The 22,404-nt window shown below is 38.7% G+C and overlaps 2 protein-coding genes across 2 annotated transcripts in view; one reads left to right on the forward strand and one right to left on the reverse strand.

The window, feature by feature from the left end:
- Positions 1 to 4,913: 4,913 nt before the first annotated feature.
- Positions 4,914 to 22,404, reverse strand: part of LOC121500517 (olfactory receptor 8B3-like) — a 172,474-nt gene continuing 154,983 nt past the window's right edge. Inside the window, exon 3 of the mRNA XM_041772260.1 lies at positions 4,914 to 5,863. Within this exon, the coding sequence (XP_041628194.1) occupies positions 4,914 to 5,846 (933 nt within the window). The 5' untranslated portion in view covers positions 5,847 to 5,863. The remainder of the gene's footprint in view (positions 5,864 to 22,404) is intronic.
- Positions 19,832 to 20,794, forward strand: LOC121500875 (olfactory receptor 6T1). Its single transcript, XM_041772988.1, has one exon. The coding sequence runs from the start codon at positions 19,832 to 19,834 to the stop codon at positions 20,792 to 20,794; it is 963 nt and encodes a 320-aa protein (XP_041628922.1).

Consider the following 22,404-nt stretch of genomic DNA (forward strand, 5'->3'; position numbering starts at 1 on the left):
CCTCCAGAAACTCTCAGTTTATTCTCTATAGTTTAGAGTCTGTTTTCTGATTTGCCTCTTTTTTTTTTCCCCACTATGTTCATTGTTTTGTTTCTACAATGAGTTCCACATATGAGTGAGATTATATGGCTTTTGTCTTTCTCTGATTTATTTTGCTTCACATAATATACGCTAGTTTACCCACATCACTGCAAATGGCAAGAATGTATTCTTTTTATGGCTAAGTAATATTTCACTATATGTAGTGAATATATAGAGAGTAATATTTCACTATATATATTAATTACATATTCTTTATTCATTCATCAGTTGATGGGCATTTAGGCTCTTTCCATAATTTGGCTATTGTTGATAATGCTGCTATAAACATCAGGGTGTGTGTATATCCCTTTAAATCAGTGTTTTTGCATCTTTTAGGTAAATACCTATTAGTGCAATTGCTGGATTGCAGGGTAGTCTATTTTTATCTTTTTGAGGAACCTCCATACTCTTTTCCAGACTGTCTGTACCAGTTTGCATTTCCAACCAACAGTGCAAGAAGGTTCCCCTTCCTCCACATCCTTGTCAACATCCATTGTTTCCTGTGTTGTTAATTTTAGCCATTCTGACTGGCGTGAGGTAATATTTCACTCTAGTTTTGACTTGCATTTCCCAGATGATGAATGATGTTGAGTGTCTTTAATGTGTCTGTTAGTCATCTGTATGTCCTCTTTAGAGAAATGTTTATTCATGTCTTCTGCCCATTTTTAAACTGGATTGTTTTTTGGTGTTGAGTTTTTGTTTTTGTTTTGAGAGAGAGAGATAGTGTGTACATTTGAGCGGAGGTAGGTGCAGAGGGAGAAAGAAAATCCCAAGCAGGCTCCACACCCAGCTCAGACCCCAAGGCCAGGCTAGATCTCAGGACCTTGAGATTCTGACCTGAGCCAAAATCAAGTGTTGGAAATGGTTAACTGATTGAGCCACCCAGGCACCCCAAGTGTTGAGCTTTATAGGTTTTATAAGTTGAGTTTCGTAAAAGAATATTCAATGAAAAAAAAAGACAGTCTCTTCAACAAATGATGTTGGGAAAACTGCACAGCAATATGCAAAAGAATGAAATTGGACCACTTTCTTATACCATACACAAAAATAAATTCAAAATGGATGAAAGACCTAAATGTGAGGCAGGAAATTATCAAAATCCTAGAGGATAACACAGGCAGCAACTTCTTGATCTCAGCCAGAGCAACTTCTTACTAGATATATATACTGAGGCAGGGAAAACAAGCAAAAATGAGCTATTGGGACTTCATCAAGATAAAAAGCTTCTGCACAGTGAAGGAAACAACCAACATAGCCTAAAGACAACTTTTGGAATGGGAGAAGATATTTGCAAATGACCTATCTAATAAAGGGTTAGTATCCAAAATCTATAAAGAATTTCTCAAACTCAACATCAATATTGAATTCTATATCCACTAACAATATCCTTCAGGAATAAAGGGGAAATAAATACATATGCAGATGAAGGAAATCTAACATAATTTGTCAAGATACTGACCCTTTCAGAATGGTAAAAAAGTATATGAAACAGAAAGGAAATGATCTCAGGATGAAGCCTGAAACTCCAGGAAGGAAGAACTATTGACTATGGAAAAATAGAGATAAATAAGCTGTCTTCATGATTTTTTAGAACAATTTTTTGACATTTGAAGCTAAAGTAATTACACCATCTGACGTGACACTCAATGTATGTAGAAAAAAAATACTAAAGACAATTTTTTTTAAAGATTTATTTATTTATTTATTCAGAGGGAGAGAGAGAGGCAGAGACACAGGCAGAGGGAGAAGCAGGCTCCCTGCAGGGAGCCTGACACAGGACTTGATCCCGGGCTCCCAGGATCACACCCCAAGCTGCAGGCAGCGCTAAACTGCTACACCACCAGGGCTGCCCTAAAGACAGTTTTTTTTTAATGGAAAAGAGTAAAGGGAAGTAAATAGAAGCAAGTTTTCTACACTTTATTCCAGGCCATAAAATGTCAATACCACTAGACCATATAAGTTACATATGTATACTGTGCTATCTAGAGTATATAGACAGAGACACTTCCTCCAATCACTAAGTATAAATCAAAGTTGAATTCTGAGAGAGGTCAAATAATTGATAGGAAGGCAAGAAAAGAAGCGGAGAAACAAGAAACAGTGGAAACAAAGAGAAAATAACTCAATATTAGAGTCAGCCCTCAGACACCAAGAAATCAGTAATAGTCTAAACAAATTAAATGGAGAGGCCAATTAAAAAGCAGAGATTTTCAAGGTTCATTTAAAAACTCAACTACATGTTACCTAAAAGAAACTTGCTTCAAATATAACAATGAAAGTAGGTTGAAGTAAAAGAATGAAAAATAATAAACCATAAGAACTAATGAGTTGTTTATATTTTCTTAACACAAGTCCATTATCAAATATATACATCCTTGGTTTATGATTTAACTTTTCATTTTCTTAACTGTGTCTTACAGTTTAATATTGAATAGAGAAATAACCTAATCAGAAAAAAGTCACAGACATGAAAAGAATAGCATAGGGGATATAGTGAATAATATTGTTAACAACATTGTATGGTTGCAGATGGTACCTATATTTACCATGATGATCATTACATCATACATAGAATTATCAATTCACTACATTGTACACCTAAAATTAATATAAAACTCTATATCACCTACATTTCAATTAGAAAAAAGAAAATAGACACAATATTTAAACTGATATTTCAAAGAAGGTATACAATTGGCTAATAAGCATATGAAAAAATGCTCAGTGTTATTCATTAAGGATGTGCAAATTAAAACCAAAATGAGGGCAGCCCCGGTGGCTCAGCAGTTTAGCGCTGCCTTCAGCCCAGGGTGTGATCCTGAAGACGCAGGATCCAGTACTGCGACAGGTTGCCAGCATGGAGTTTTCTTCTCCCTCTGCCTGTGGCTCTGCCTCTCTCTCTCTCTCTCTCTCCCTCTCTCTCTCTCTCTCTCTCTCTCTGTCTCTCATGAATAAATAAATAATATTTTTTAAAAAATGAAATACTACTGCACCACCTGGACGGCTATGATTAAGAAGACAGACATTACCAAGTGTTGGCAAAAAATATGGAAAAAATTGTCAAATATTGCTAGTGGGAATGTAATAATAGTAGAGTCTCTTTTGAAAACAGTTGAGCAGTTTCATAAAAAGTTAAACGTAGACTTTCCATTTGCCCAGTAATTCCCTTCCCAAACTTTTATTTAACTCACTCAGAAGCACAAAGGCATTCATCAGTACCTAGCAGCGCCAGAGCCACACATTTCCCCTTCTCCACTACTACCTCTGGATCCAAATATCTTTGTTGACTTGAGTCTGAACTATTTTTCAACTAAGGATGCTAGGATAATTAGATATCCATATGCAAAAACATTTACTCTGACCAACAACCCACACCATATAGAAAAAGTAATTCAAAACAGATCATGGACTTAAATGCCATACTACTTAGAGAAGTAAACATAACAGAGAAATCCTTGGAACTCTAGGATAAGCAAAAGACCTGTTATATATGACCCCAAACGTTCATGCCATAATAAAAATTGAGACATTAGAATTCATCAAAATTAAGATTTTCTGCTTTTTGAAAGATAATATTAAGAGAATGAAAAGAGGAACACCTGGGTGACTCAGTGGTTGAGCACCTGCTTTTAGCTCAGGTCAAGATCCCGGGGTCCTAGAATCTAGTCTCGCATCAGGTTCCCCACAGGGAGCCTGCTTCTCCCTCTGCCAATGTCTCTGCCCCTCTCTCATGTCTCCCATGAATAAATAAACAAAATCTTTTTTAAAAAAAAGAGAATGAAAAGACAAGATAAGTTAGGAGAAAATATTTAAACCACATGTCTGATATACTTTGCATTCAGAATATATCAAGAAATCTCAAAACTCAAGACTGAGAAAACAACTCTATCTGCCCTGTGAGAGCACAGACATTGCATGTCTTACTTACCACTATATCCACGATGTTTAACAACAGAGCTTGGTCTAGGATAGGTGCTCAGAATCTATTTGTTGATGAAATTACTGTATTGTTTGTGCCATTAAACTTCTGAGACAAAAGGGACAGTGGAAATAATAAAGGGAAAATGCTGTTTACTAAAAGGATTTAAGATTTTTAGGACTATTTGCGAAAAAGACAAAAATTCTTCTACTAATACAGCCTCTCCCATTATCTATATTTCCTGCCCTGAAATCCCAAGAGGCAAAACCCAGTGTTCCTTTTATTCCTGATAGCTCTAAAAGGTTATCTTAATTTCTTGTCCTTAGGATCTAGGATCAGAAGGAAATCTCCCTTTACCACACTCCCTTGAGACCAGAGACCAGAGGGAAAAGGGAATCTTTCTATTTTTATCTTCTTTGGGGAAACAAAAGAATCTCCCTAAACAAAATGTACTACAGCAGTCTAATAGACAACTCTCACTCCACCACAGCCTTTTTTTTCACCCCCAATGAAGGTTTATTGAATGAAGAATAAAAACCAAATCTCAAGTCCACCAAAGTCCATATATCCATGACAAAGCTCACAGGAATTCCAAGCATGCCTCAGCCAAAAATCTCACAATTTACCATTTCTGGATTTACCAACATACAACCCTTTATATTTAAAACTTAATAACTTCTGAAAATAAGCAGAAGAATGACAAGTGAACTCCTTTTTACCTTCTATGAAAAGATAAAGGACTGATCCCTCTTCTTCTTTATGTTGTTTGTGTGCAGTGATTTATAAATAATTAATTTACCCTATTATTTGAATCATTTGCATTTCTATTTTGACTTCTTACTGTTCTCTGCATAGCTTCATACACTGTATGCCCTTGCTAGGATTTGGAATCTGGAACTAAAACAGTTTCCATTTATGAGAATACCCTTTTCTTCAAAGTCTTACTCAGTGCAATTTTAACATCTTTGTTCCTTAGACTGTAAATAAAAGGATTCATCATTGGCCCCACAATGGTATAAAAAACTGTGGATACTTTATCTCGATCCAGGGACCCAGCAGGAGAAGGCTTAAGGTACATGAATGCTGATGCTCCAAAGAAGAGAGAAACAGTAACTATGTGAGAGCTGCAGGTACTGAAGGCTTTGGACCTGCCCTCTGTAGAACGGATATGGAATATGTTGGAGAGGATCAAGGTGTAAGAAATGGAGATAGTGAGACTGGGCACTATTACATTGATGCCCACCACAATGAAAACCATGACCTCATTGATGTAGGTGCTCGTGCAAGAGAGCTGGAGAAGAGGAGGTATGTCACACATGTAATGATTGATGATGTTGCCATCACAGAAGCTGAGTCTCAGCATACATCCGGTGTGGGCAATGGCACCCACAAACCCCATCACATATGTTCCCACCATCAGCATGAGGCAGACCTGATGGGACATGGTGACCTTGTAAAGCAGGGGCTTACAGATGGCCACATACCGGTCATAGGCCATTGATGTCAAAACATAGCACTCATCGATAACAAAGAAAGAGAAAAAACAGAGCTGTGTCATGCACTCTGCATAAGAGATGATGTTCTCCTTTACAAAACTCATCAGCATTCTAGGGATTATGACAGAGGAGTAGCAGAAATCAATGAAGGAAAGGTTGAAGAGAAAGTAGTACATGGGAGTGTGCAGGTGAGGGTTCAGCCCAATCAGAAGAATCAAGCCCATGTTCCCCACCATGGTGACCACATAGAATCCTAAGAAAATGAAGAAGAGAGGCAGCTGGAGTTCTGGCTGTTGTGTTAAACCCAGCAGGATAAACTCGGTCACTGAAGAGTCATTTCCTTTGGCCATTCGTCCCTGGGGCGTATCTGTGAGAACAGGACAAACGGTAACATTAAAATGAGTACCCAGCTGTCTCTCCCCAATTCCTCCATAATGAGACTGAGACCCAGAATGAAAGAATGAACTCAAACCCACCCTGCTGTGTGCCTTGGTCGTCTCCACTGTATAAAGGCTGAGCGACTGTTTAAAGATGTATATCAAAAACAGTAACAGGCTAGTGCTGTTAGGGTAAGACTGAGTTATCCTGTGGCCAATCAAGATGACATTATTTCTCCTCCACTTCTGCTTTGATGATCTACCAGCCCCATTTGATGACTAATCGTTGTCTCAGCAGAGAGGAGATAATAATGCCACTCCAGATCTTCAGTTTCCTCAGGGTTGGGAGGAAGAAGAACAGGACAGATAAAATTCAATACTCACCCTTCTGCACCGGGACTTCAATACTGGGCTTTGCTCATTTTTCTCCCTTCTCAGAGGCACAAGTGGCTTTGATGACTTTTAGAGGGGAGCAACTAAGAACAGATATTCTTCTTCATTACAGTTTTTGTTTTGAGTGAGTTTTGGACCAAGGGAACCAGAGCACAGACCTCTGAGGAGCCACGACTTGCGGAACATGATTTCTGATAGTGGCTTTGCCAAAAGTGTTTTTCTCCAGACTAGGGGGTAGGTAGTAAATATCATCTTCTGGTGCCAAAAGAGCCCCCATGCTAATATGATCTCAGGGGTTTTCATGAGTTAAGAAATACTAGGGACCTGATTAAAAACTGGAAGACCTGTTCTCCCAGTGTTTTCCCCAGAGATCAGGCTTTATAGCAAAAATAAATTACCTACTCTGCATTTATAGCCTAGTTCATTATAGTAACAGTGATGTATTGGAAAATACCATTTTAACACCTTTTGGTGTGTTGTCAAATAAGGCAACATCCCCAAACAGAAAAGCAGATGATCTTTCCTGCATCCATAGCACCCACTGCCATACAAAATACTATACATTGTTTGTTCATTGTGTCTTCCCACAACACATACACACACATTAACACACTCACGTACATTTGAATTTAAGTTCTAAAGGGACACAGATTATGTCTGTTTTCTTCAACACTATTTCTGTAGCAGCTTTGTAATTTGACACATATACAGTCAGCACTGACTAGATATTTTTTTAATTAGATAAATGAATGAGAATCCCTTTTTCCATCTTTCCTGGGACCTATACTAGTTACTAAATGCAACAGAGGTCTTGTTCTATAGGCAAAGCCTTGTGTAGTGTCGATGTTTTTCTTCACACACCTGAGTGTGGAACAAAAAAAAAAAATACCAGTGAAGTATGTGAAGGCCACTGCTGAACTCCTGGTGGCCATGGAGGAGCACTTCAGATCAAAGTTACTGAACTCAAAGAAAGAATATCATTTTCCTCCTCTCTCAGTGTCACATTGAGGACTTCCACAGGCACTCAGAGGGCCCAATGTCTCCCTCCAGGGACTGCAGCACAGACTCAGATCAAAAGACAGATTTGGATCTAGTTTAGGAAGCACTAAAATGCCCAACTCCAGGTCAGCTCACCATGGGAGGCCAACGGGAACCGTTCAGGGTTTTTATTGCTTTTTTGGCACAGGATTGAAATAATCAAAACGCAGACTCAGGAATATTAACATGGTGCACACCAGCAAGATGGACTGGTATAAGATGGAGTGGAGGCAGGCTCAAGCTTTGGGAGGCAATCACAACATCCACTGACTGTGGATGATTTTTAAATGCCCTGAAATAATAGTGCTGCTGTGAGTAATTCCAAGAAACAAATATATTCAAGAGACATTGCAAAGGAAGATTCAGCAGGACTTCTAACAAAGAAGATAGAAAGAAATAGACAAAAAAAAAAAAAATTCCAAAGGATACTAGCCTAGGTGTTTTGATAACTTATGCTGTTACTACCAACAGCAGGAACTCGAAAAGATTGGAAATATTTATGAGAAGTATACATTCAGTGTTGAACATGGTGAGATTGTTGCAGGACACCCAAGCAGAAGTACACATTAGGAAAATGTCCAATGAAGGCTAAATAAATATAAGGAGGAAGGTCAGTACATGCGAAAGAGATTTGGGCATTGTTTCTTTTGAGGCTAAAGCCATGGGATTAGGTAAACTCAGGGAGAGAAAAGAAAGAGAAAAAAAGAGCAGAAAGGCAAGAAAAGAATTTGAGAAATCTTCCAATTGTGGATTTTATATTTAAGAAAATTTTAAACCAAACCATTACTGAAATGAATCCCAATTATTTTTCTCAGACCCCTCAAAATTACTAGGCGGCTAAGAATGCCTCAGGCCAAATTTGAATAGTGTCCCAACTGGATAGACATTCCTTAGGCTACAACAGTGATAAGTACCTGGGAGGGCCCACAAAATGTGTTTTCTTTTTCTGATTTTTTTTTTTTTTTTTTTTAGAGACAGAGCACAATGTGGGGCTAGAGCTCATGACCCTGAGATCATGACCTGAGATGAAATCAAGAGTCAGGTGCTTAACTGACCAAGCCAACCACCCAGGCGACCCCAGAAAAGGTGTTCTCTGTGAAAAGTTACAAACTCTTACTTAGCTGATACAATAACTAGAAATACTCCCTCTAAACATATCAAATCACATTGCAAGAAGGATCTTATGCTAAGGCTCTAAGCTACAGCTGAAAGTCATTCTTTCATCTTTAATATAAACCCATAAATATGGGCAAATGTGGAATGAAGATAGGGAGGGTCTGAGCTTATCCTTATATTGCAAAACCCTCATTCCCTCCCTTCCTTTCTCCCATTCTACATAATGGTCACCTTAGCCTAATTCAGTTATAACATTAAATGGTCTTGTTTTCTCTGACATACATCAGCACTTCTTGCTCATACCTGACTCTTTTTTTTTTTTTTAAGATTTTATTTATATATTCATGAGAGACACAGAGAGAGTCAGAAACACAGGCAGAGGGAGAAGCAGGCTGTGGGACATGATCCCAGGACCCCGGGGGATCAGGACATGAGCCAAATGCAGATGCTCAACCACTGAGCCCCCCAGGTACCCCACCTCACTCCTTTTTAAGTAACTCAAGTTCAATATATTCTAACTGTCAAAGTCAGTGGTAATTAAAGCTTTATGTGATGCTATATTTTCTAAAGATGCAAGAAATCATGTATTTTAACCCGGGGCCTGATGTTTTGATATATGCATACATTGTAAAATGATCATCACAATCAAGCTATTTAACATATTCATTACCTCAAATAATTATGAATTCTCTGTGATGAGAACACTTACAATCAACTCTTACCAAATTTCAAGGATATATTAAAGTATTATTAATTATAGTTACAATGTTGTACATCAAATTTCCATAACTTATGCATCTTGCAGAACTGTAACATTTTTCCCTTTAGAGAGCATCTCCTTTTGCTCACTCCCCAGCCCTTGACAACCATCATTCTCCTCTAGGCTTTCATGAGTTTGACATGTTTAGATTACATATATAAGTGAAATCATGCAGTATTGGTCTTTTTATGTCTGCCCTATTTCACTTAGCATACTGTCCTCCAAGTCCACCTAGGTTGTCCCAAATGCAGAATTTTCTTTCTTTTTTTAAAGGCTGACTAAAAATCATAAGCATTTTTTTTACAAGTTAGTTCATCCTAAGATTAATTCTTCTTCTCTAAATTCTAATCAGTAAAGAATATGCACAAAGGCCTCTGGTCAAATAAGATACAAACCAGCTGTAGCAATGGCAAGGGGGTCATTATCTGTAGAAAGCAGAACTCTCTAGTAAATATTAGATTGGAAAAATCTTTAATCTTAAAGCCAAATGAGGCTTCCTACTTATTCTCTCTGGCCCTGAATCAACAAAAGGAAAATTGTGGACATTCCTCACCAGCAGAAAAGCGATTCTATGTATTAGTCTATTTACTTTGCAGGAGTAAGGGTGACGAGATGGTGCCAAAGAGAGTCATTTTTCTTTTTTTTTTTTCTTTTCTTTAATAATAAATTTATTTTTTACTGGTGTTCAATTGAAACGCCAAGGACACCTGCACCCCGATGTTATGTATACAAGGGTCTTTTTTTTTTTTTTTTTTTTTTTATGATAGTCACAGAGAGAGAGAGAGAGGCAGAGACACAGGCGGAGGGAGAAGCAGGCTCCATGCACCGGGAGCCTGATGTGGGACTCGATCCCGGGTCTCCAGGATCGCGCCCTGGGCCAAAGGCAGGCGCCAAACCGCTGCGCCACCCAGGGATCCCCTTTTTTTTTTTTTTTTTTAATGATAGTCACAGAGAGAGAGAGAGAGAGAGAGGCAGAGACACAGGCAGAGGGAGAAGCAGGCAGGCTCCATGCACCGGGAGCCCGACGTGGGACCCGATCCCGGGTCTCCAGGATCACGCACTGGGCCAAAGGCAGGCACCAAACCGCTACGCCACCCAGGGATACCAAGAGTCATTTTTCTATTAATAAATGAACTGGTCCAAAGAAAAGGATGGAGTTGCCTTCTTGCTTTTGAAGCATGATAGCTCCACCTACTGGTAAAGGTATGGCCCAAAGAATTTTAGACTCCAGATGAGAGGCTCCTCTTCTGTTAGGAAATCAGGTAAAACGGGAAAAATCCAAGATTTCCAGAATGTGGAGAAGAAAGGAAGTCCTTTCCTCCATGGAAATGTGAGAGGAAAGAATAAATATTTCTGAAGTGCTAGGAAACAGGGTCTGGCACAGACTGGGTGCTCCATAAATATCAGTGACGGATGCTGCCATCAGATTATATTCGTCTGGTATTTGTGAAATAATCACACATGTGTAATAAAGTGGGTAGGAGCCTGGATCCTGGGGCAAATGACGATATTTAAATCTTCTGTCGTCTTGTTAGCTGGCTGACCTTAGGCAAGCAGCTTTCTCTACAACTCAATTTCCTAATCTATAAAATAGGGACAAAGTAGTTCCTGCCTCATAGCAGTGTTGAGGATTAAATAAGATTCTGCTAGCAAAGTACTTGGTTTACAAAGAAAGGACTCCTCAAATGTCATTATTACTGTATTGAGCTGTTGGGAGATTGGAATATGTTAATGAATATAAATAATTTAGCATACTTACTGAAATTTAGATAAATATGCACTGGCATAATAATAATGTTATTACTATTATATTAATAATAATAGGTTAATGATTAATATCAATATTCCTAATATTATTGTTATTAAATTATTATTCTATGTATTACCTTCCTGTTTTCCTCAAAATATAAAAGCACAATTCATCTCTAAATGACATATTGTCCCTGAATTCAAATTAAGTCTCTCTCAGTTTCTACTTGTAATTAAATTAAAATTTTATTAATAAGTCAAAATATTTATCATTTGAGTTGTTGGTTTTGAGGCACAACCCAATCACCACACAGATATCCCCACAGTGTAGGATGTTCTTTCATTCATTTTTGAAGCTGCCTGAAACTTCACCAATCTGGTACTCTTTTAGGCTAATCTCTGAATTTTTTTTTATGCTAGTAACTCTGGAATTGAAATAGCGCAGTCAGTAATCCACTGCTCTCGTGTACATATATCTTTCTCGCATACGCTTTACTAAGATAACAAGTGAGGGTAAATTTGTATGACAAAGGAAAAAAGTACCCCTACAAGAGTACTCAAATAGCCAATAAAAGATTTTGTTGAGGAGGAAGATGGTCAGATTCCAGAAAAGGATTTGGAAAGTATCAAAGACAACCTTCACATACTTCACACATATTTTCAACTTGGGCAATTTCTCATATAATTTAATGTTATTATGGAGTAGTTTCTGAGCTAACTCAGCCAATAGACATTTCAATTTTCCCTAATCATTTGCATTGATTCACCAGAGTAAGCAGGTATAAGAGAGAAAAAAAAGAAAAGAGAAGAGGACATGCCTATTTTGGGGGAAAAGATAGCAGTTATGTAATCTCCCCTCAGAATAATATTCCATCTTTATTCTAAGATGAAATATTATCATAAGGACTTTTTTTTTCTCAGAATGAACATAGATATCACCAGGTGTGTTATTGAACAACCCACTTGGATTCATTTCTTGTTTCTTGGCCTGTTCTTATGACACATGGCTTTGGGGTCAAGTAGGGCACAAAACACCCTTGGAGGAAGGTGATTATCTGCCAAGTTTTATAGAAGTCCCACTCTAATTAGAATTTCTAACAGTTAAGTTTCAGTGAAGGAAACAAACTATTCAAGGATTTTTAAGCAAAGAGGATTAAAAGGAATTAAGTGCTTACAAAATCATCAGCTGTGCTTAGGAAATGGATCCTAGACTGGGATTCCAGGATGGACTCCAAGTTCTCTACAGATCCAGATCCAACCCACTGAGGAGATGAGAATGAAGGTGGGAACAGCTCACCCACAGTAACCACCATGGCATTCAACACTCAAGCACACTTCCTCTGATTCTTGAAAATCAAAGCAAGCCTGGCTCCTCACTTTCCCATAGCAAAACTAGATGGCTTTATAGGGGCACCTGGTGCCTCCGTCAGTTGTGTCTGCTTTTGCCTCTGGTCATGATCTTGAGATCCTGGGATCCAGCCCTGCTTCAGGCTTCCTGGTCAGTGGGAAGTCTGCTTCTCTCTCTCTCTGTCCCTCCCCCTGCTTGTGCTCTATCCCTCTCTAATAAACAAATAAGATCTTTAAAAAAAATAAAAATAAAAAAACTAGATAGCTTTTACTGACCTCACCATTCTATCTGATTTAAAGGGACAAGATTTGACAATCTTGGAATGTTTGAAAACTTTTCTCTAGACAGACAACTCTGATCAGTGCCAAATTATCTTTTATCCATTGTATATTTTAAACTATATTTTATTTAGCCTGTGAATCCCTAAGAGTATCATAGAATATCTTCCCATTTTCAAGAAGAGAGGAAAAAAAAAAAAACACAATTAGCTACAAATAAAAATCCCGAGGGTATCCCTGGGTGGCTCAGCAGTTTAGCGCCTGCCTTCAGCCCAGGGCATGATCCTGGAGTCCCGGGATCAAGTAGCACATCCGGCTCCCTGCATGGAGCCTGCTTCTCCCTCTGCCTGTGTCTCTGCCTCTCTCTCTGTGCATTTCTCATGAATAAATAAACAAAATCTTAAAAAAAAATCCCAATGCACAGTCTGACATGACTATATTTCCTAATTCCAACCAAGGTTGGACAACCATCATAGAATTTTTAAATATGTTCTTTTGATTTTATCATATCTCTGCTAAACCAATAGTATTCACAATTCACTTCGTGCTCCAGAGTGTGCAAAATTTTTCAGTAGAACAACATCTAAAAAGCAGGCTCTTGATGACAGTTCACAGTCATTTTAAGGGACTTGAAGTTCAACATTTATTCAGGGGATGGGGGTAGAGTAAGCAGAGAAAAATGGATACTCTGAGCTTATAGAAATCGTATAAATGAGAAGAGAATTTTTATTCTGCTGGATAATGAGATAAAAATTCAAGTGATTTGGGCAGGCCCCGGGGGCTCAGCAATTTAGCACCGCCTTCAACCCAGGGCATAATTCTGGAGACCCGGATCGAGTCCCACGTCAGGCTCCCTGCTTGGAGCCTGCTTCTCCCTCTGCCTGGGCCTCTGCCTCTCTCTCTCTCTCTCTCTCTCTCTCTCTCTCCCTCTCTCTCTGTCTCTCGTAAATAAAATAACTGAAATATTTTTAAAAAATTTAAGTGATTTTTCTAATCTTTATTGATTATCTTAGTGCAAATTATATACAACCCATTCCCTTGAAAGTCCTGTGCAACTCATTTTCCAGGTGAGGAAACAGACACTCAGAGAATTTAATAACATATTCAAGTTCATGCCACAAATTGTGTCACAACTAGTATGTGAGTCGATATCTAGTATTTATTAAAAATAGGTTTATTTTGTTATTAGTGCTGATAATATATAGGTATTTAATTTTTATAATTTCATTACATTATTAAGATAGCCAAGACCTCACTGAGTCACTACCAAGTTCAAAAGTATTTCCTGAAGTTTGAATATAGTGGCAAATTTTCTTCTACCCTGTACTCAAGAAATAGCTTTATTTTTCTTTTTAAAGAAGTATGCTGCCACTCTATGACAAAACTCAAACAACTTACTCCCCATAGCCTCAAAGGACTAATTACATTGTTTATTTTTAACAAAGTTGGGTCAAAGTTGTTCCCTTTTGGGGTTTCAAAGCAAGTTTAAAGCAAGTTAAAGTAAATTTTAATTGATCAGTTATGGCAAGAATTAATCATGCGAAGTTAAAGGAACTTTTCTTTCAACACCACAGTGGAGTTTTGCTTAGTATCACTTGGAGCAAACAGGTGTCAATACAAGAAGCCTTCTGTGCGTTTCATTGACCATGAACAGGAGCCCTGTAGATCCTCTGACTTTACATTCTTCAAATTGGCCAGGAGAAGAAGCCTAAGAAGTGCAGTACTAGAACAGGTACAAGCCAATTTATATCAGCCTCTTCTCTCAGGCAACTTTGTATGCTCAGAATTTATTCTTACTCTGACTTAGAAAGGAGCTTGTTAGAATTAAGTCTTGTGTATACAGAAGTTAAGGCTTATAGTTTTAGAGTACTACAAATATGGCATATTTCATTGCACACAGTAAAACAATTTGTTTCTCTGAAGGAAGATAGGAATGAGAACTCTTCATCGCTACTTTTGGCTGTTGAGTTCTACACACATAGCCAATAAAGTAAGGTACTATGGGAAGCTTTGATATTTGTGTTTCGAATAACGAGTTAATTAGACTAACAACTTTCTCTTTTATTAAGGCCTCAAACACCATACCTCCAGCTTTTGGAAAACTTTGTCCTTATTCTTCTCACTGAAGTCTCATGTAAAGATCAAGTTTTGCATGTAGAGAAGTAATGGGTAACCTATCGTATGTAGGATAGCACAAGACAAAGTACCCTGCCCAACAAATTTCCGGGAAATTTTTCATTCAACAGTTACTGTGTTAGTCATTCTAACTTCAAACCTTTGAGAACTAAATTGTTTCTATCAAGAAGTAACTGAGGACACCCGGATTGGTCAGTGGTTGAGCATCTGCCTTCAACTCAAGGCGTGATCCTGGGGTCCTGAGATCAAGTTCCAAGATGGGCATCCCAAAGGGAGCCTGCTTCTCCCTCTGCCTATGTCTTTGCCTCTCTTCTGTGTTTCTCTCATGAATAAATAAATAAAATCTTTTTTTAAAAAAAAGAGGTAACCCAAAATAGTCACATTTCTTTTTAAATTAACACATTAATGATTATTTGATAATTACCTAAAAGCAAGAATACTGTGTAATAAGTATATAAAGGCCTACTAGCAGAGATGGGAAGGATCCAATTAAATTTTATCTGTCTCAAGAGCCAGTTTATGCTCCTAGAGCCTTTAAGTCCATCAGGTTTGAGTCATTCTTCATCCAAGAAATAGTATGCCCTGGTCTTGCTATTTTTAAGAAGAAATATACTTACATAATAATTATAAGTGTATTTTAAACCGTAGTTTGATAATAAAAAAATGAATAATCTTTATAATCTCATTTTCCTATTGAAAAACTCAAAAGTTGGTATTTTGGGTTACTTTAAACCTGGAAGACTCATATCCTTTCTGGATCTACAATTCCTCCTTAAGTGTTTGGTTAAATGTTATTAACCTTATAAGTATTCCATGCTGCCCCATACACAAAATTTTTTCCTTTCTTTTCTCTGCCCCTACATGACTTTGATTTTACTTTTATCACAGCCTTAAATGAATTCTAATGCAATTTACAATTTGCAATCAATATATCTAACACTTACTACACTATGGCTCCGTAGCAATTCAACTTTTATCTCCAGTACCTGATAAAATAACTGGCACAAAGTGTTCAAGGTTGTATCTAGTCTCTTATGTATGGGGGTACTCGTATGGGGTACTTGGTTAGCCCAGGCCTGAAAGGAATAATCCCTGCATATTTGTGGGCAGACTGGAGCATGGGTTAGCCATCTGAAGTGTTGTAAGAATTAATAGCCTGGATTTATGGCTTCTCTGGGTCATATGTAAAGTTAGCTTTCCACCACATTGGTGATGGTTTTAGTTTAGAAAACTAGGCCTCTCATTTCTGGGCTCTTCTATTCCGTACCTACTACTTAGTCTCCTCTTAATATCTCAGCCCTTTTTCCTAACCTTGCTCAAAAAGCCCAACTGTCTTCTTTCTCTCTAAATCCAGCATTTCTCAAACTCTAAGGTAAATAAGAATAACCCAGATAAATTGTTAAAAATCTGTATTCCTGGGCCCTATCCCCAGAGGATGATTGCATTTTTACAGGTAGAGCCTAGAAATCAGTATTTTTAATCAACAAACTAGATGATTCTGGCACAAGTTTTCCATGCTCTGAGGAAATAATTCAATAAACCTAGATTCTCCCTTGACTAATAAAATATAAAATGTATTCAAACCTCAAGATACCAGGAGTATACCTAAAGAGGAAAAAAAGAGAAACTAGCTATGCAAATGTGTTGCCAGTGGAAATGAGAAGGATTTGGCTAAGGGAAACAGGAGAGGAGCTCTGAATGGATTGCCAGAGGACTAAACAGAGACGTGGACATACATCCTGGAAATGGGAAATTTGCAAGACCAAATGGTCCATGTGGGTGAAAGGATTGAGAAAGGATCTCAGGGACACCGGGGTGGCTCAAGCATTTAACTCTTGATTTCAGCTCACATCATGATCTCAGGCTCATAAGATACAGCCTCAATTTGGGCTCCACATTGAGTGTGGATCCTGCTTAAGATTCTCTCTGCCCCTCTCTCTCTGCCCCTACCCACCCCCTCCAGCTCACATGCTTTCTCTCTCTAAAGAAAAAGAGGAAAAAAAAAGAAAGAAAAGAAAAGGTCTCATAGCCTAAGTTTATGGTAAATTCTGGCAGGAGGGTCCTATATTTCAGAAGGGAGATGGGAGAGTTTTGATTATTCCAACCAGATTTAGAATAATAGGCCAAATGTGTAATGCCATGAAGGAGTCCTTATTGGGAATGGAAAGTAGCTAAGTACCTGTATGTGATTCTAGATCTATAAGCAACCCAAGCAGAATGCTCTGCTTTCTACATGATATAGATCCAGCATACCCTGTGATAGAACTTGAAAGACAAGGAGGACAAGTTTCTAGGATATACTCAGGTAAGGGAGTCCTTCTGGGGATGGAGAGTAGTGATTGGGGCCAAAACACCCAATCTCACTTCTCTGTAGAAGCTGAAAGCCTCCGAGATAAGGCTCAGTCTAGCACACATTCTGAGGGATAGTTTTATTTTTTTAGGACCAAAGCTTTAAACTACAATAACTAATTTCCATATGCACAATTCTTATCATTAACCCACAAATGAAGCAAGGTAACAATTGGAAGTTGACGTCAAATCAAATTTATAGTCACGAACTCTCTCCCGCCTAAGATATTATGGCTGAGCAGTTACAGTCTCTAAAGTCAAACTTCCTAAAATTCCAGTCCCTAACTTTTCTACTCACTAGATATGGGTCCTTACTTTCTACATAATTCCTTTGCCTGTAGAATGGAAGTAATGCTTAGCTTGCCTGGTTGCTGAGAGATTTAACAATGAAATGAATGAAAAAAGTCCTTTCCTAATACTACTCAGTAAATGCTGTTATTATTATGAGGCATTATTATATTGCAGCACTCCAAATTTTTTTCCCCTCTGGCAGGTTCAAATTTCAAGTAAAAATAGTTTTATTTAGTAGTGCCATGGTCTGACATCAGGGTTGGATCATCTTAAATGTTCATCTTAGCTCTACCTCTGAAGTTTTTTTAACCTGATGTGCTCCAATTTGCTCAGTTATAAAGTGGACAACAACAGTAGCGACCTAATTGTGTAGATTAAGTTATAGTGCAGATAGAATTGAAAATGTGTGTACATGTGTGTCCTTCATAGCTCTAATTCCCTCCATTGGCTCTCACCTTGCCAAACACTATTTTTAGTGTGAAGTAGATGGGAACAAGAAATCATTTCCATTAATAACTTTAACAACTTCTAACTATGAGTTTATGCAAGACTTCTTAGACATTAGGCTAACTAACCAACAACATTATTTGGAGGTCCAAAATGAGAAAAAAAAAATTAAGATTTTATTTATTTATTTGAGACAGACAGAGAGCATGAGTGATGGGGAGGGGGAGAGAGAGAGGGAGAAGCAGACTCCCAACTGAGTGCAGAGCCTGAAATGGGGCTGGATACCAAGACCCTGGGAACACGACCTGAGCCAAAGTCAGACACAACTGACTGAGCCACCCAGCATCCCCCAAATGACAAAATTTTAAACACATATATGTAGGGATTATATTTTTATTATGTGGAATAATAAGAACGACAGCCAGCCAACTGGAAATTACTCAGAAACTTGCAAGTAGCCAGTAGGTTAACTGCCAATGGAATGCTGTATAACAGACTTTAGTGTATGTGTTTTATAATAGTAGATAAAAGCTAATATTAAAAATTTGCCAGCTAGGCTTTATAAGCTATTTTTAAACACAATATTTACCCAATACTTTGGGAAAAGCCATAGTTAACATATTTTCCTTATCTGAAATGATTATGTCATCCCTAAATACTCTAACATCCTTTTCTGAGTTTTATTGAGGTATTTAATTGACTTTGGAAGTATAAAGCTTTACTATTAGCTAGCTACTTAATCCCAGGATTTATTTCTTACTGACATAACCAGAACTTGCCCTGAAGGTCTTTCTTTCAGCCTTGGAACCAAGATTCTCTGCCTCTGCTGATAATTTTTCTTAAGACTTCTCCAGACAGACTTGAGAAAATATTTATGTTCCCCATCTTTAATGCTGGAAGTCTGGAGTAATAGATGTTCCTGGATTAAACTTTGCAAAAGCTCTCAACACTTCATTCTTCGTCAATTAAAGAACTTGATGGTAATTTGCATTCTTTCTGTCATAGAATGTTTTCCAACATTTTCAGGCAATGAAATTGACAGGCAAAATCTATGAAATTCTGCGTATTTGGTGCTGGATATGACAAAAGGATCCTAGAACCAAGATGTCTAGTGAAACTCAACCCTGCAAAACTTATGGATAAATTTCAAAGTTCTAAAGTTCTAAAGACAAGATGAACATATCTCCAAATGAAGGTAATAGTTGAAGAGGCAAATTGCTACAACCTATCTCCTTGGGTAAGCTTCCCTCCCCCTCTTCACCTTATGCCACAAACACGTTGGGAGAGCTGAGGATGAGAGGAGGCTAGTCAATGTTACACCTGAAGAGGGATTTTCCCATAACCCAGAGAAGGAAGAGTTGGTAAAAACAACAAACCAGAAAGGACTTGGACTCTCCACAGTTTCATCACCTGTGACACTCTGGCTGATTAAGAAAAATAAAATCTCTAAAGACACTGAAAGCCCTGATTTTTATTGTTATCTTGTGTTAAGCCAGGACATAGAAGGACCACAAGCACTGAGAGTTCTTGATCCCAATAAGATTTTGCTCATAGTTCATTTATTCTGTAAAGTCTTCTCTGACCCCTCCACTCTTCTGGACCCCACTCATGTGATACCCAGCCTGAGTGAAACGGAAAGAAGTATGTGCATGGGAGCCCCAGAAATCTGGTTAGAAATCCTGCCTCTACCACCTGCTCCCTATTTGATCATTGAAAAGTTCCTTAAACTTCTTCAGTCATCCTTTCTTTACCTAGAAGAGAGAATAGTTATATTTATCTTTAAGAGCCACTGTGAGAGGAGATACTGCATCCAAATTTCTTAATACATAATTAATGTTCAATATCATATCATCCATGTTATTATTGATATACAGCTTGCTATCATACCTTATTTCTCTTTTTTGTAAGTCACTCCTAAGCAGAAAGATGAGTATAATCTCAGGATGTAAGGAAGTACCAGGTGCTTATTATTCTGTTGATCCATTAAATGATGATTTATGGCTATGGAACCAGTTACAAAATTCTGTTTCATTTCTCCTCCAGGTCACTGGAGATGAGTCTGGAAAACTGGACTCAGGTGACAGAGTTTGTTCTTTTGGGTTTCCCCAGAAGCCACATCCTACAGTCCCTGCTGTTCCTGGGGTTGATGGTGACCTACATTGTAACGGCCTCAGGCAACCTACTCATTATTGGGCTCACCTGGGTGAGCAGACGCCTACACACACAGATGTACTTCTTCCTGAGGAACCTGTCCTTTCTGGAGCTGTTGCTTGTGTCTGTTGTGGTTCCGAAAATGCTTGTCATCATTCTCACAGGGGATCACTCCATCTCATTTGCCAGTTGCATCCTCCAATCCTACCTCTACTTCCTCCTTGGCACCACCGACTTCTTCCTCTTAGCTGTCATGTCTCTGGATCGTTACTTGGCAATCTGCCGCCCCCTCCACTATGAGACTCTGATGAGCGGTCGCGTCTGTTCCCAATTAGTTCTGGCCTCCTGGCTAGCTGGATTCGTCTGGGTGCTCTGTCCCACCATCCTCATGGCCAGCCTACCTTTCTGTGGCCCCCGTGGTATTGACCACTTTTTCTGTGACAGTTGGCCTTTGCTGAGGCTCTCTTGTGGAGACACCCGCCTACTGGAGCTGGTGGCATTTGTGCTCTCCACGGCAGTGTTACTGGGGTCACTGGCGGTGACCTTGGTTTCCTATGCCTGCATTCTTGCCACAGTTTTCAGGGCCCCCACAGCTGCTGAGCGGAAGAAGGCATTCTCCACTTGTGCCTCACATCTTACTGTGGTGGTCATCGTCTATGGCAGCTCCATTTTTCTCTACATCCGTGTGTCAGAGGCTCAGTCCTCACTGCTCAACAAAGGTGCCTCAGTCCTGAGCTGTATCATCACACCCCTCCTGAACCCATTCATCTTCAGTCTCCGCAATGATAAGGTGAAGCAGGCCCTGAGAGATGCCCTGAGGTGGCACAGAATCATGGCGATGAGAGACTACGAGGATCACAAGTAAAATAAAATATATATATATATATATATATATATATATATATATATTAGATTAGGAGATTAAAAATTTATGCAATTTTTTTTAAGATTTTGTGTATTTATTCATGAGAGACACACAGAGAGAGAAACAGAGACACAGACAGAGGGAGAAGCAGGCTTCATGCAGGGAGCCTGATGTGGGACTCGATCTTGGGTCTCCAGGATCACACCCTGGGCTGAAGGCAGGTGTTAAACCACTGAGCCACACAGATGTCCCAATTTATGCAATTTTTAAGACTGGGTTTGAAGTTCAAATCACTCAAGCAACACCCTGCACTTTTGTCAGACAATTAAAAAATAGTCTTCATATGGAGCACCCCAGTGGCTCAGTCAGTTAGGCATCTGACTCTTGATTTCAGCTCAGGTCATGATCTCGGGATGGTGGGATTGAGCCCCAAGTCAGGCTGTGCAAGGAGTCTGCTCAGAATTCTCTCTCTTTCTTCTGCCCCTCCTGCATACATGCATGTGTGCTCTCTCTCTCTCTCTCTCTAAAACAAATAAAATCTTTAAAAAGTCTTCATAAATATACAATATAAAATAGGGAGCAAGCCTTAATTTTCCTACCTCCTATCTTCCTGATGCCTCCCCTTCTCGCTCCCTCCTAGAGAAGGCTGATCCAATTGGTCAAGTTTCAGAATTCTGGTTAGGACACATTTACTTTGGGGCAGGTAAGGATGTGGCCTTTATGCAGGGAGACCGTTACTCTTTCCTCACCTGTGTTCAGCACATTTATTACAGCTTCAGGATCCTATATCATGAAGCCAACCCGCAGATGCTAAAACATGGAGATTCAGATCAGGAGCTTACAGGGGAAGGAGTAAGAAGCTTTCTGCAGCCTTCCACCTAGACTGAGTATTACAAACAAGATTAACCAGAACCTGTATACAGAAAATTAAATTTTGGCTGTGGTAATAAACGGTTCTTGGATTTTCAATTGCTATTGCTCTTTATGTGACTTGCAGCTCCAATAGGGATCGCATAAAGGAAGAATGCTGTGACCATCAAAATATTTGGATATCCCAAATTCCCAAGTCTAAATACAAGGACAATTATTCAATCATTCCTTTAAGAAATATTATTAAATACCTAGTATGTTTAAGGCACTGAGCCAGGCAGGGATGAGACTAGGGTAATGTCTTGGGCCAATGGAGATGTGTGGGGCACAAATTTTAAAGAGACTTACACCCTCTTGATCACGTTCTTGGTCATGCAAGAGCAGGGTAGGGCTATGCACAAACCTGGGAGTGAATGCCTCCTCAATTATACACCTGAGGCTGCTCTTTTGTTGCTTGTGAATCTACTAGTCTAGTAGTAAACAAAGTAGACATAGCCCTCACTTTTACAGTATCCTACTTATATTATAGTTTGGATTGGTGCCCCAAAAAACCAAACCAACACAAAAACAAACAAGAAAACCTAAATACACATCTTAGTATGTAGCTGCAATTTGTGATAAATGTTTTTGAGAAAAGAGTTGAGTTTTGTTAGAGGAGCTAATAAGGAAAAATAATTTAGATTAAAGACTCAGGAACATACCTCTGGAGAAATGAGCTTTAAATTGAGGCCTCGGACTGA

The sequence above is a fragment of the Vulpes lagopus genome, chromosome 10 (genome assembly GCF_018345385.1).
Source record: "Vulpes lagopus strain Blue_001 chromosome 10, ASM1834538v1, whole genome shotgun sequence".
Taxonomy (NCBI): Eukaryota; Metazoa; Chordata; class Mammalia; order Carnivora; family Canidae; genus Vulpes; species Vulpes lagopus.